Source organism: Gouania willdenowi, chromosome 16, assembly GCF_900634775.1.
Source record: "Gouania willdenowi chromosome 16, fGouWil2.1, whole genome shotgun sequence".
NCBI classification, from domain to species: domain Eukaryota; kingdom Metazoa; phylum Chordata; class Actinopteri; order Blenniiformes; family Gobiesocidae; genus Gouania; species Gouania willdenowi.
The window spans coordinates 37,510,583-37,522,737 of NC_041059.1; the positions used below are offsets into that span (position 1 = coordinate 37,510,583).

The 12,155-nt window shown below is 37.4% G+C and overlaps 1 protein-coding gene across 2 annotated transcripts in view; it reads right to left on the reverse strand.

The window, feature by feature from the left end:
• Positions 1-2,366: 2,366 nt before the first annotated feature.
• thbs3a (thrombospondin 3a) overlaps positions 2,367-12,155 on the reverse strand; it is a 37,472-nt gene continuing 27,683 nt past the window's right edge. For both annotated transcript variants that reach the window (XM_028470598.1, XM_028470597.1), the window contains 8 exons: positions 10,260-10,312; positions 9,730-9,911; positions 9,158-9,336; positions 9,030-9,078; positions 8,756-8,952; positions 8,060-8,232; positions 4,242-4,381; positions 2,367-2,865 (listed from right to left, as the gene is read on the reverse strand). In XM_028470598.1, the coding sequence (XP_028326399.1) occupies positions 2,804-2,865; positions 4,242-4,381; positions 8,060-8,232; positions 8,756-8,952; positions 9,030-9,078; positions 9,158-9,336; positions 9,730-9,911; positions 10,260-10,312 (1,035 nt within the window). In that variant the 3' untranslated portion in view covers positions 2,367-2,803. The remainder of the gene's footprint in view (positions 2,866-4,241; positions 4,382-8,059; positions 8,233-8,755; positions 8,953-9,029; positions 9,079-9,157; positions 9,337-9,729; positions 9,912-10,259; positions 10,313-12,155) is intronic.

Here is a 12,155-nt window from a genome sequence, read left to right on the forward strand (position 1 = left end):
GCGTAACAGGTCTGTTTACATTGTGGAAAGTGTAGTTTTCCTTTGATTTTCGGCCCCTTTCAGTGATAAAGTGCAGCATCCAGGTTGTATGATGGGAGAGGATTAAAGATCACGTTTCTCAGCACCCACTCAGCATCAGAATTAGCCTAACAGACAGAGATGTTGTTACCAGGAGAAACGAGCCATGGCTGAGTAGTTAGGTGTTGGAAGTGCAAAAATATGGCTAGCAACTGCGTGAAATGATATGTTGACGGGATGATGCATTGAGGATCAACACCTGATGGCGCCCTAACAAACCAGTACGTTCTCCAGTTCATCATTTAGCCACGAGGAAATAAGAGGGAACAATCTGGTGGGGATGTGGTTAGTGCCATGACACCCCCAATGTATCCCCTGTAAGCAGAAACGTAGTAGTGCTCTGAACACGTACGTTTACAAGCTGCATTGAAGGATTTTCTGTGAAGGAATTCTGTCGGGATCATGTTTGGTTTCAGACGTAACTTTGGCTTCGTGCCCTTTAGCTTAGCCTATTAGCTTAGCTCATTAGCTTAGCCCACAGATCCCTCTATTAGCAACTTGGCTTGAAGCGGTCCTCGTATATCACTGAATTTCGATCAAGCAGAAATGTTTTAAGTGTGTATCCCGTACCGATATTATGGAGCCAACTTCTGGATAACTTAATTGCCATAGGGACGCAAAATAAATGTTTCTGTGGATTTGTTCTGTTGTTGTTTTAACATCCATTGGCTTTAGATTCCATTGTTCAGACAAAATGGTGACTCTCCATAGTTTATGCTCGAAGGTATAAAATCATTCTAAAAAGTCCTTTTAATGTGTTTAAATAAAAAGGTGCACACATTTTGTTTATTGGTAATTCATTAAACACATTTTTGGTCATATACATTTCTACCACAGGTACTCTTTAAAGCTGGAACAGATAAGATCAAAGTCAGAACCCAGATAATCTCTATTTTCAAAAAATGGGAAAATAAAATTAAAATAACAATAATTATGAAAGTGAAAGATAAGAAATATAGTGATTAGGGACTTCCTGTTTGTACTCATTAAAGAACTAGCTTCACTAACAAACGTTACAATGGTCACCATTTAAGCCATAACACCAGCTGGGTCTCACACATACTGTTTGTGTTGTGAACCTCACAATGACATTCCCTGAGTGCTGATATAGAGCAACAGCACTGGGGATTCTTACAGACATTATCACGCCTCTGTTCAGGCGTTCTAATAGTCAATAGTCTAATTAGTCAACTTTCAGTTATGAAATGTTTACTGTATGTGTTGTCTGGCAACAGCCTCGTCTTCCTTCCAGATGAGGACCTATTTGTTTTGGCGAAGCAAAATAATTGATAAAATAAACAAGTCAATAATCTTTTGTAGCTCAATACTATTGACTAATAAATTGCGCTTGTAGAACTGTTGTATAAAAGCAATATTACAGTGCTGTTGTGTTGAATATCAGCACTGGTGTGATTATCTACGGCACAAGTCACACCGTTGCTGATATTTCATTGATATTGCTTAAATATCTGTGATTGTGTGCGTGTTTAGCTAGTGTGACCATTGTTTGATTTCCCAAAAAAAGGACACTTGGGCTGAACTCGGCAGTACGCGACATATTCTTGAATCTACCTTGTAATGGCAAAATACAATAAGTTGTTATTGTCCATAAGGCTTAAGAATGAATTTCTCTCTTTATAACAAAGACATAAAAACAATCGGAAATCAGTAGCGACTCAAGTCAATCACCTCTATTAAGATTCTAACAATCTGTCCTTCAAAAATCTCATAGAAACCTTCTTAAAATCTCTATCATTGAAACCATGAGAAAAGTCTCCTATAAACTAAAACTTTAACAAAAAACCTTTTAGAAAATTAAATAATCATTAAATATACACTTGAATACATAACTGTAGCTTTAATTCCTATAGGATAAGTTTCTCTGAACATCTATGGAGGTTTTTTATCATCCAGGAGGGTTTCCTGCTAACATTTTTAAACTATATTCACTGGTATTTGGTCTCTTTCAGTCTTTCTTTTCTCCCCGCGCGTGTGTGACAATGTCGTCAAAACAAAGTGGCATCTTCAATAATTCCATCACGTGTGAGGAAATCTTATTGTAATGAACCATATTGGCTGTAAAGAGCAAATATTGGCAGAGTTACAGAGTTTTAAATGAACTCCGAGACGCATTCAGGGTCCCTAGGAAACCCGGACATTTTCATCTATTTATAAAATCTGTGTCGTAGACGTGAAAAGAGGACGTGTCCGGGTAAATGTGGACGTATGGTCACAAAAGTTTTAGCATTTCAATAAATAAAATAGGACACGTCAATTGAAAATCAAAGCAAGTTGAAAACAAAACTTCATCTTTATTAAGTTTGAAGGAGAAGAATCCGACTGATGGAGAACATTCATTTAGGAGAACGCTACGATCAGGAATGAACTCTGGAATCAAAGCCCCGTCGTTTTATCTCCTGAGGAAGTGTTTGAGAAACGTCTCTGATGAAGGAGGGTTGGGATGCCTCATTCCTATTGGTCGTCCCTCAGTGAGGGGGCGGAGCCAACACGCAACAGGTGCATTGAGAAAGTGGACCAAAGGCAGTTCAACAGAGTGACGGTGCGTTTAGGGGCTGATGCAGTATGTCTACTCTCTCTCTCTCACACACACACACACACACAGACACACACACACACACACACACACACACACACACACACACACACACACACACACACACACACACACACACACACACACACACACACAGTCCGTCTACAGCCCTCAAACCTGAATGTGCATTAAAACTTGTTTACGGTGGATCTGGAAGTCTTCAGGCACGGTGTCTGAAACAAACAAACAAACAAAATAAAAACAACCGTTATGTTTTTTACATCGTGATGAGGAACTGAGATCCTCAACAATCGACAAACAATTACAACAAGAATATTTGCATTTCCTGAAGAAAATGCAAGTGAGGGTGCAGGTGATGGTCCGTGTCGCACTGCATTAGCTTAGCATTAGCTAGCATTAACGTTAACTAACAATAGCTAGTATTAGCATTAGTCTAGCATTAGCACCAACAAAGCATTAGCATTCGACTAGCAATAGCCTAGCATTAGCATTCACATATCAATATCATTAGCCTAGCATTAGCATTCACATATCAATATAATTAGCCTAGCTGAGCATTTGCCTAGCATTAGCATTCACCTAGCGATAGCATTAGCCTAGCATTAGCATTCACTTATCAATAGCATTAGCGCACATTAGCATTAGTCTAGCAATAGCATCAACCTAACAATAGCTGAATATTAGCAATAAGGTTGAAATGTGTTGAAGCTAGTAGCTGAACACATTAAAGGTTGAAGAATGGCTGGGGATGAAGGGGTTAAAAGTTAGAAATGCTCAAATTTCCAGTTGAAAAGAATGGTAAAGAAAAAATGTAATAAGTCAAAAAGTTTAAATGTTATAAATAATAAAAGTACAAGCATAAATCTCAGGAACTTTTTTGATAACTTATTGGTCAAAATCCTCACTCAAAGAATTACCAGTAAAACGTCTCATACATTTTATAACTGTTAATTTACCATGTTATAAATGCTTAATAACTGTTAATTTGTGCTTATTAAGCATTAATTAACTGTTACTACAGTACATTTATAAAAACTTACATAGTTTTTTGTTTTTAAAAAAACATTTCATAGCATCTTATAATTCCATATTAACAGATGATTTGTGTTTATTGAGCATTAATTTACAGTTATTACAGCACCTTAATAAACACTCAGTCTTTATTATTTTAATAAACATTTTATATCATCTAACAAGTATGGAAGCGTATTGCATTCACTGAAGAAAAGAAAGTTTTGTTTTTTCTGAATTGACGAGCTAAAAATGTTTTTCGGTTTTTATGAATTAATGAGATAATTTCACAAGGTGAAAACCCAAAAAATATTTAGCATAAAAACTTATCTCATCAACTCAGAAAAACTGAAAAATATTTCCTATAAAAACCAAAAAACAGGGACACATATTTTTATTTACTTATTTTTATCAAAAACCTAGACTTTTTTTCTTCTATGAATGCAATACGCTTCTGCTTAGGAGTTATTGATTCATTAGTAGGCCTTTAGTCATTGGAAATGTTCAAATCTGTACTAAATGTTCTGTTAACTCTGAAGGTGGGCGTGGCTTGTGTAATGGAAGTCAAAGGTCGTACCGTTACATCTGTAGCGCAGGTTGGACCAGATGATGTTTTCTTGTGAGAAGCAGAAAACGCCGAGTCGTCCTCCTCTCATGGTGGTGTCGATGACTACACCGGTGTCGGCAACCATGTCCACGCCCTCAAACAGCCGCACCCTGAGGTCACATGACCATAGAAAGCCATGAGTTAGACTGGTGATCTTAATGTTATGGCTCCTCCCTTTATCGACACTTTAAAGAAGTTGTTGGAACTTTCTTTGAATTTGAACAAATCACAGTTTCCCTCTGATCATTCTGTTTGTTTGTCGTCAATACACATAGGGACAAACATGTAGTGGGAGGATCACTGGCTGAAGCCCCACCCCCTTGGTTATGGGGCACCAATTGTAAAGTGGCTAAAAACAAAAACCACAAACCACGTTTAAAAAAACGTGAATTTTTTTAATGTTACTTTTCACCAGATTTACAGCAATATTTGTGAAATGTGTGATATTTTTTTCCTTGTAAAAATACAATTAATGTTAAATTTATTTATTTAAATCTGAATGTTCCATTTAAATTAAAATGTTAAATCTAAATCTAAATCTGAAATCTAAATGTCAAATCTAAATGCTACATTTAAATCTAAATGTTACATTTAAATCTAAATGTTACATTTAAATCTAAATGTTAAATCTAAATTTTAATCTAAATGTTACATTTAAATCTACATGTTACATTTAAATCTACATGTTACATTTAAATCTAATTGTTAAATCTAAATTTTAATCTAAATGTTACATTTAAATCTAAATTTTAAATCTAAATGTTACATTTAAATCTAAATGTTAAATCTAGATGTTAAATCTAGATGTTAAATCTAGATGTTAAATCTAAATGTTAAATGCTAATTCTAAATGTAAATTTGCAAAATAGCTCAATATTTAGTTTCACCAGTGACATAGATTTAACATTTAGATTTAGATGCATTAGTTAACATTTAGATTTATCGTTTAACATTTAACCATAACCCATTGACATATTTTTATAAGAACTAAAACTTCACACATTTCACAAATAACAATGTATATCTGGTCAAAAGTAACATTAAAAACATTTACATATGTTTTTTTAAACGTGGTTTGTTGCTAAATGTTGCAAAAACTTGCTGTTTATTTTATCATTGACAACTTTACAATCGGCACCCAGTACATGCCGCACGACACCTGCTGTTGAGTACTGACTAGTTTACTGAAGCATTCATAAAGTATTTGAGAGAGTAACACTGAGTCACTGTGTGATGTTGTGGTAAAACACCGAGTGATGTTTTTAATCATCTGGTGGCGCTGGGTGTTAGCTAGTTGTGCTAACATGCTAACGTGTCTGAGCCCTGTAACTAAGCTTTGATTCTCTTGTTGGTGGTCTGACAAATCCACAGACCACCTGCCCTTAGGAGCCTCACACTCATCTCTCTGTCTCATCTGCATATCAACAGATTCCTGCCCGGGGCTTTGGTCGCCATGGAGAGCAGGACAATGGAAACCTAGGGGGCGGAGCAACAAAAGAGGTCGAGAGAGAGAAGGAATGCAGTGAAAAACAAAGAGAACGAGTGCAAAGACGAGTGACACTGCACTACAGTATTACACAACAACAACAACACTGTACTACAGTATTACACAACAACAACAACAACAACAACAGTATTATACAACAACACTGCACTACAGTATTACACAACAACAACACTGTACTACAGTATTAGACAACAACAACAACAACAACAACAACAACAACAACAATAACAACAACAACAACACTGTACTACAGTATTACACAACAACAACAACAACAACAACAACACTGTACTACAGTATTACACAACAACAACAACAACAGTATTATACAACAACACTGCACTACAGTATTACACAACAACAACACTGTACTACGGTATTACACAACAACAACAACAACAACAACAACAACAACAACAACAACAACAACAACAACAACAACAACAACACTGCACTACAGTATTACACAACAACAACACTGTACTACAGTATTACACAACAACAACACTGTACTAAAGTATTACACAACAACAACAAAAACAACACTGTACTACAGTATTACACAACAACACTGTACTTAAGTATTACACAACAACAACAACAACAACAACACTGTACTACAGTATTACACAATGACACTGTACTAAAGTATTACACAACAACAACAAAAACAACACTGTACTAAAGTATTACACAACAACAACAAAAACAACACTGTACTAAAGTATTACACAACAACAACAAAAACAACACTGTACTAAAGTAGTACACAACAACAACACTGTACTAAAGTATTACACAACAACAACAACACTGTACTGCAGTATTACACAACAACAACACCGTACTACAGTATTACACAACAACAACAACAACAACAACAACACTGTTCTACAGTATTACACAACAACAACACTGTACTAAAATATTACACAACAACAACACTGTACTACAGTATTACACAACAACAACACTGTACAACAGTATTACACAACAACCTCAACACTGTACTACATTATTACACAACAACAACACTGTACTGAAGTATTACACAACAACAACAACAACAACAACAACAACAACAACAACAACAACAACAACAACAACAACACTGTACTACAGTATTACACAACAACAACAACAACAACAACAACATCAACACTGCACTACAGTATTACACAACATCAACAACACTGTACTACAGTATTACACAACATCAACAACACTGTACTACAGTATTACACAACAACCTCAACACTGTACTACAGTATTACTCAACAACAACAACACTGTACTAAAGTATTACACATCAACAACAACAACACTGTACTACAGTATCACACAACAGCAACAACACTGTACTACAGTATTACACAACAACCTCAACACTGTACTACAGTATTACACAACAACAACAACAACAACAACAACAACAACAACAACAACAACAACAACAACAACAACAACAACAACAACAACAACAACAACACTGTACTAAAGTATTACACAACATCAACAACAACACTTTACTACAGTATTACACAACAACAACAACAACAACAACAACACTACAGTATTACACAACAACAAAAACAAAACTGTACAACAATATTACACAACAACAGCACTGGACAACAGTATTAGACAACAACAACACTGTAATACAGCATTACAACAAGAACAACACTGTACCACAGTATAACATATAACAAACACACTGTATTACAGTAAACTGTACTACATAAACTGTAGTACAGAACTAATAAGTACTAATAAGCAATAAGTATAAGTACTGACTCTGTACTACAGTAACACACTGAATCGACAGATACTTCAGATAAATGAATTGCTTGGAAAAAGTAACAATTATTGACACACCTGGACATTGATCTCTGATTTTGTATGTGTGAATAAATAAAAGTTAATAATAATAATAATATATAAAAAACTTAATAAATAATACCCCTTTGTTCCCAGCTAAGATTATTCCCTAGAAAGCAGTTAATTCATGTATTGTTTGTACTGATCAAGCTAATAGCTCAGTTTCAAGTTTGATATACTGTATTTATTTTGATCACAAATCATATCTGTAAATATTTGTCATTTTAAAATGCATCTGATTCAGTGACCCTCCTTTGTCTTCTTAGGGTTAAAGTTTTTAGTCTGATGTTTTTGGTGGCCTTGGTTGAGATCCCCAAGTGTTCTTGATTGAATAGATTTGGTTTAGTTCCAACCCTTCAGTGCAGTCCTTGTTGATTCCTTCAACCCGCTCATGTCTTACCTGATGTATCCAACCTGTGGCCGGTGGCTCAGCTGCCAGCGGTACGAGGTCTTGTCCTGCCAGCCGATGTTTCGTGGATCTTTCCAGAGCAGTTTGACCTCTCCGTTTGTGTCGCCGGTGTGCCAGAGAGCGTTCCTCAGAAATTCACCTGGTCCGGTTCGAGACTTCACCGCCTTGGAGACAAAACAAAGTGTAACAGCTTCTATAGACCTCAGGTGAAATAATAACAAAATGTACGTTTGTTTTCTCTCAGACTTGGACGTCTCCCTTCTTGTTTTCGACAGATAGCCTGAACAGAACTTTGTGAGAACTGGATCAATCAGTATACTCTGTGTGTGTGTGTGTGTGTGTGTGTGTGTGTGCTGAATGAAGAGCTATGATCTGACACAGTCATCACAACAACTGAAACATTCTGAAATATTTCAAATGTGTCCCCACGTCCTGCTGAACTTTGATCATACTGAGTACTCGTAGTTTGTGTTTTACAGTTTAAGTTGCTATAATCTTATATTGTAACTGTGCATGAAAAGCCCATTAGAACTTTGTTCCTGTTATTTCCACCTTGAGAACAAAACCACAGTTCTCTGATGTTGTGAAGAATGTATATTTTTTTAAGAACAGCAGAGTAAAGAGTAGTTGTCTAGCTCTTAGAAGTAGAATTCCAGGCGGTAGAAACCAGGGGAGAAAACTAGAAACCTTGAGCTGCAGAGCTGGCAGTGCCGTGGCTCTGAAAGGCAGCGACTGCCAGTACGCCTGCTCCGTCTGCTTCCACATCACCACGTAGAAACTAGATGAATCCTGGTAACCAAAGATGAAGCCGGCATAGTCATCATCAGTCACTGTGTTGACATGGAACGTTCCCTCGAAGTCCACACCATTGAACGCGGTGTATCCTGCAAAAAAGGAAGGTAGAGGCAGTGAATTCCTGGGGACCAGCACCAGAGATGCAGGTTCTCAGAATATGACGTACCAACAGCTAAACCAGGGTCACTGTTCATGGTCTGGACGATCTCCATGCCCTGAGGAGTTCAGTTGGAAGAGATTAGGATTTATTCCCTTTAACTCGGCAAATGTTTAGCAGGAAAAGCTCAATGTCACCTGGTTCAGCACCACCCAGTTAGGGTCGATCTGGGCATCGCCCTCAGGGTCCAGGATGACCGTTTGATAGGCTCTAAAATCTGTTAGAGTGACCTCAGCGCTTTCCGGACACGCGTCGACCCAATCCATTACAGCGTCATTGTCAAAGTCGTTCTCACAGACGTCTCCGACGCCATTCACTGAGGGAGGACAGACACGGTCAGACCAAAAGGAGCCACGGCCCGACTGACGCTACATTAACAGTTAACCAGGACACCAGATAATCTTCCTGAACAAGTCTGCATGGAAGCTGTACTGTCTGGGTTAAAGATTCAGTTCTTACTGTCAATCTTATGTTAAGTGGTTAACGATTCCATTCCTACTATCTGAGTCTTTCTGGAAGGAGTTAGGAATTAAGCTCTGACTGTCAGAGTATTTCTAAAAGAGAGTAAAGTTTCACTTGTTATTGTCAGAGTCTTTCGAAAAAAGGTTAACGAATCAGTTCATACTGTCGAAGTCTTTTGTTAAGGGGTTAAAGATTTAGTTCCTATTGTCACAGTCTTTCGTTATGTGGTTGATGATTCAGTTTTTACTGTCTGAGTCTTTCTGGAAGGGGTTGACGATGAGTCTGCAGTTGTCTATGTCGTCCAGGACGCCATCGTTGTCGTCGTCGTGGTCGCAGTCGTCTCCAAGGCCGTCATTGTCGGAGTCCAGCTGGGAGCTGTTCGGAATGTCGGGACAATTGTCTCTGCTGTCCTGGAGACCGTCTCCGTCTCTATGGGAACCAAAGAGATGCACCATGTTTGAACTCATCCTCCATGACTCTCTACCTCTAGGGTACTGTGTGTTGTTGTTCTGGTTTGTTTAGTGATGCACATGTAGTGTTACTACGGAAGGTTGTGGGTTTTTGTTTTGTTTGAGATTTCTTTTGTTGTTAACCTGTTTGGTTTTCTCCCTGTGTCTGCGTGTGCCTTAAAGTCCCTTTTCGTGTATTGCACCCCCTGTGATGTCAGTGGTTGTTTGTATGTGTGTGTGTGTTTAGACCCCTCCCTCGATTCTCCACTCAGGTGTGACCGTCCTCCTTGCTGGTTTGTATTTATGTGTATTGGGGTGTCAAACGTACGTGTCCTGGTTTGTGTCACAAACGTCTCCAACGAGGTCGTTGTCCACGTCCGTCTGAAAATGAAGACATGATGTGATGGACAATAGACATATTGGCTGTATTTGCATTCATTGCTCAGTGTAAACTGTGAAGCTGTTTTTATAATTTAAAGTGCCTGAACCCTTCTATTATCCATGGGGTCAATTTGACCCCATTCATTGTTTATCATTCAAAACATAATTGGTGACCATGTTTTGTTTTTTTTGCGTCACAGTTCATGACTTTTTATAATTTGATGGGTACAAGTGATTAACCATAAAATTATCATGGTGAGAGTTTATCAAAGTGCTGAACACATATTGCTTGCATTGTTGTTCCTCTGGGGTCAGTTTGACCCCAAGCTGTTTTAGCGGTGTAAAACCTGTCTGTGTGTATGTGTGTGTGACTCATGTGTGACATTTTCCTCCCAACACCTGCAGGTACAGACATAACATGGGGGGGACCCTGATGAGTAGGACCCTGATTTTTATATCGTAAATGAGAGGAAAGGGGGGTCACCAATATCAATCAATACGATTCATTCCTTGGGAGTGATGAATGTGAACCCCAAATGAGAAAAGATTTGGATGAAAGATTTTCAAGATCCTCTAACTCTAAAACTGAAAGTTTGAGCGGATGGTGGAGCTGCAAGAAATGTCATATCACCACCACAACCAACAGGGTTCATACTCTTGTGGTCATTAATGTTTAATAATTCATGTTGAAGATTTGGATGAAAACTATTTAAAATAAAAAAATTATTCTAATCTAAATATTTGTCCTGATGGTGGCGCTAGAGAACAGGTCATGGTTTCATTATCAATAATTTATTTATGTATTCAACAAATAAACAAAGTGCCTGACACACAAATTTGGTCAATAATTTTTTTTAAATAATTTTCTGGGGGCAAATATCCCTGGGGTCAGATTGACCCCAAGGGTAAAATGTGTTAGTAATATTTGAGGATAATAGGAGGGTTAAGTCAATAAGCCCCGCCCACATTGTGTCAATAACTGTTCAAACGGCACTGATGCACCGTGAAATGGTCACGGTAGAAATGTGATGTACATGCTTGTAATCACAGTATTGTGAGGAGAATATGTGATCCAATGTTTGTATTGTGTATGTTCCACAGCTTTGTTGTATTTATGTTTAGCAGTTAACATTTGCTCTTACTTTGAAAGGACAATCGCCCACTTTTGGTCTCAGGCTGCAAACCAACGCCTTCATCCTTTGACTTTACACACACTCTAAGCCTTTGTTATTTACACAATTATTTTAACTGCTGCACCTTCCAGTGCTTTAAAGCACTGATAGTTTGGATTTCTCTCGTGTCTGTCATTTTTCGTACACGTTTTTGTTACTGTGACTTTTGACCCAATCCCACAATTTTATATCTAACAACAGACATGGCAACTGGAGGCTTATAATTCCCCAAACAAATTTTAAGTGAAGAACTTGGTTTGACGTGAACAGTTCTCACCACATACTGTATATTGTGCTGTTACACAGTCTGTCTGCAGGGGGCGCCACTAAACTGTATAACAAACCAACTGTGAGCTTCAGAAAGAAAATCATAAGTGATATTTACACTTTTCTCCTGCTCTCTCGAAGTCATTGTTCTTGTGAATTTTATCACTTCAAGTCTATTAAATATGAATTACATGAAAAAAAAGAAGGAATACGAAATAATACTACACATCATGACTTCAAAAATACACAAGATAAGTCTAACAGCACATTTAAAAAAATCACTAAATGACTTTACAGACAGAAGACGAAAGAAAAAATACACAAACTGACGCAAAAAAACACAAAACAACAACAAAAAAGTCACAGAATTACTCAAAAAACACACAAAACGACAAGATACACAA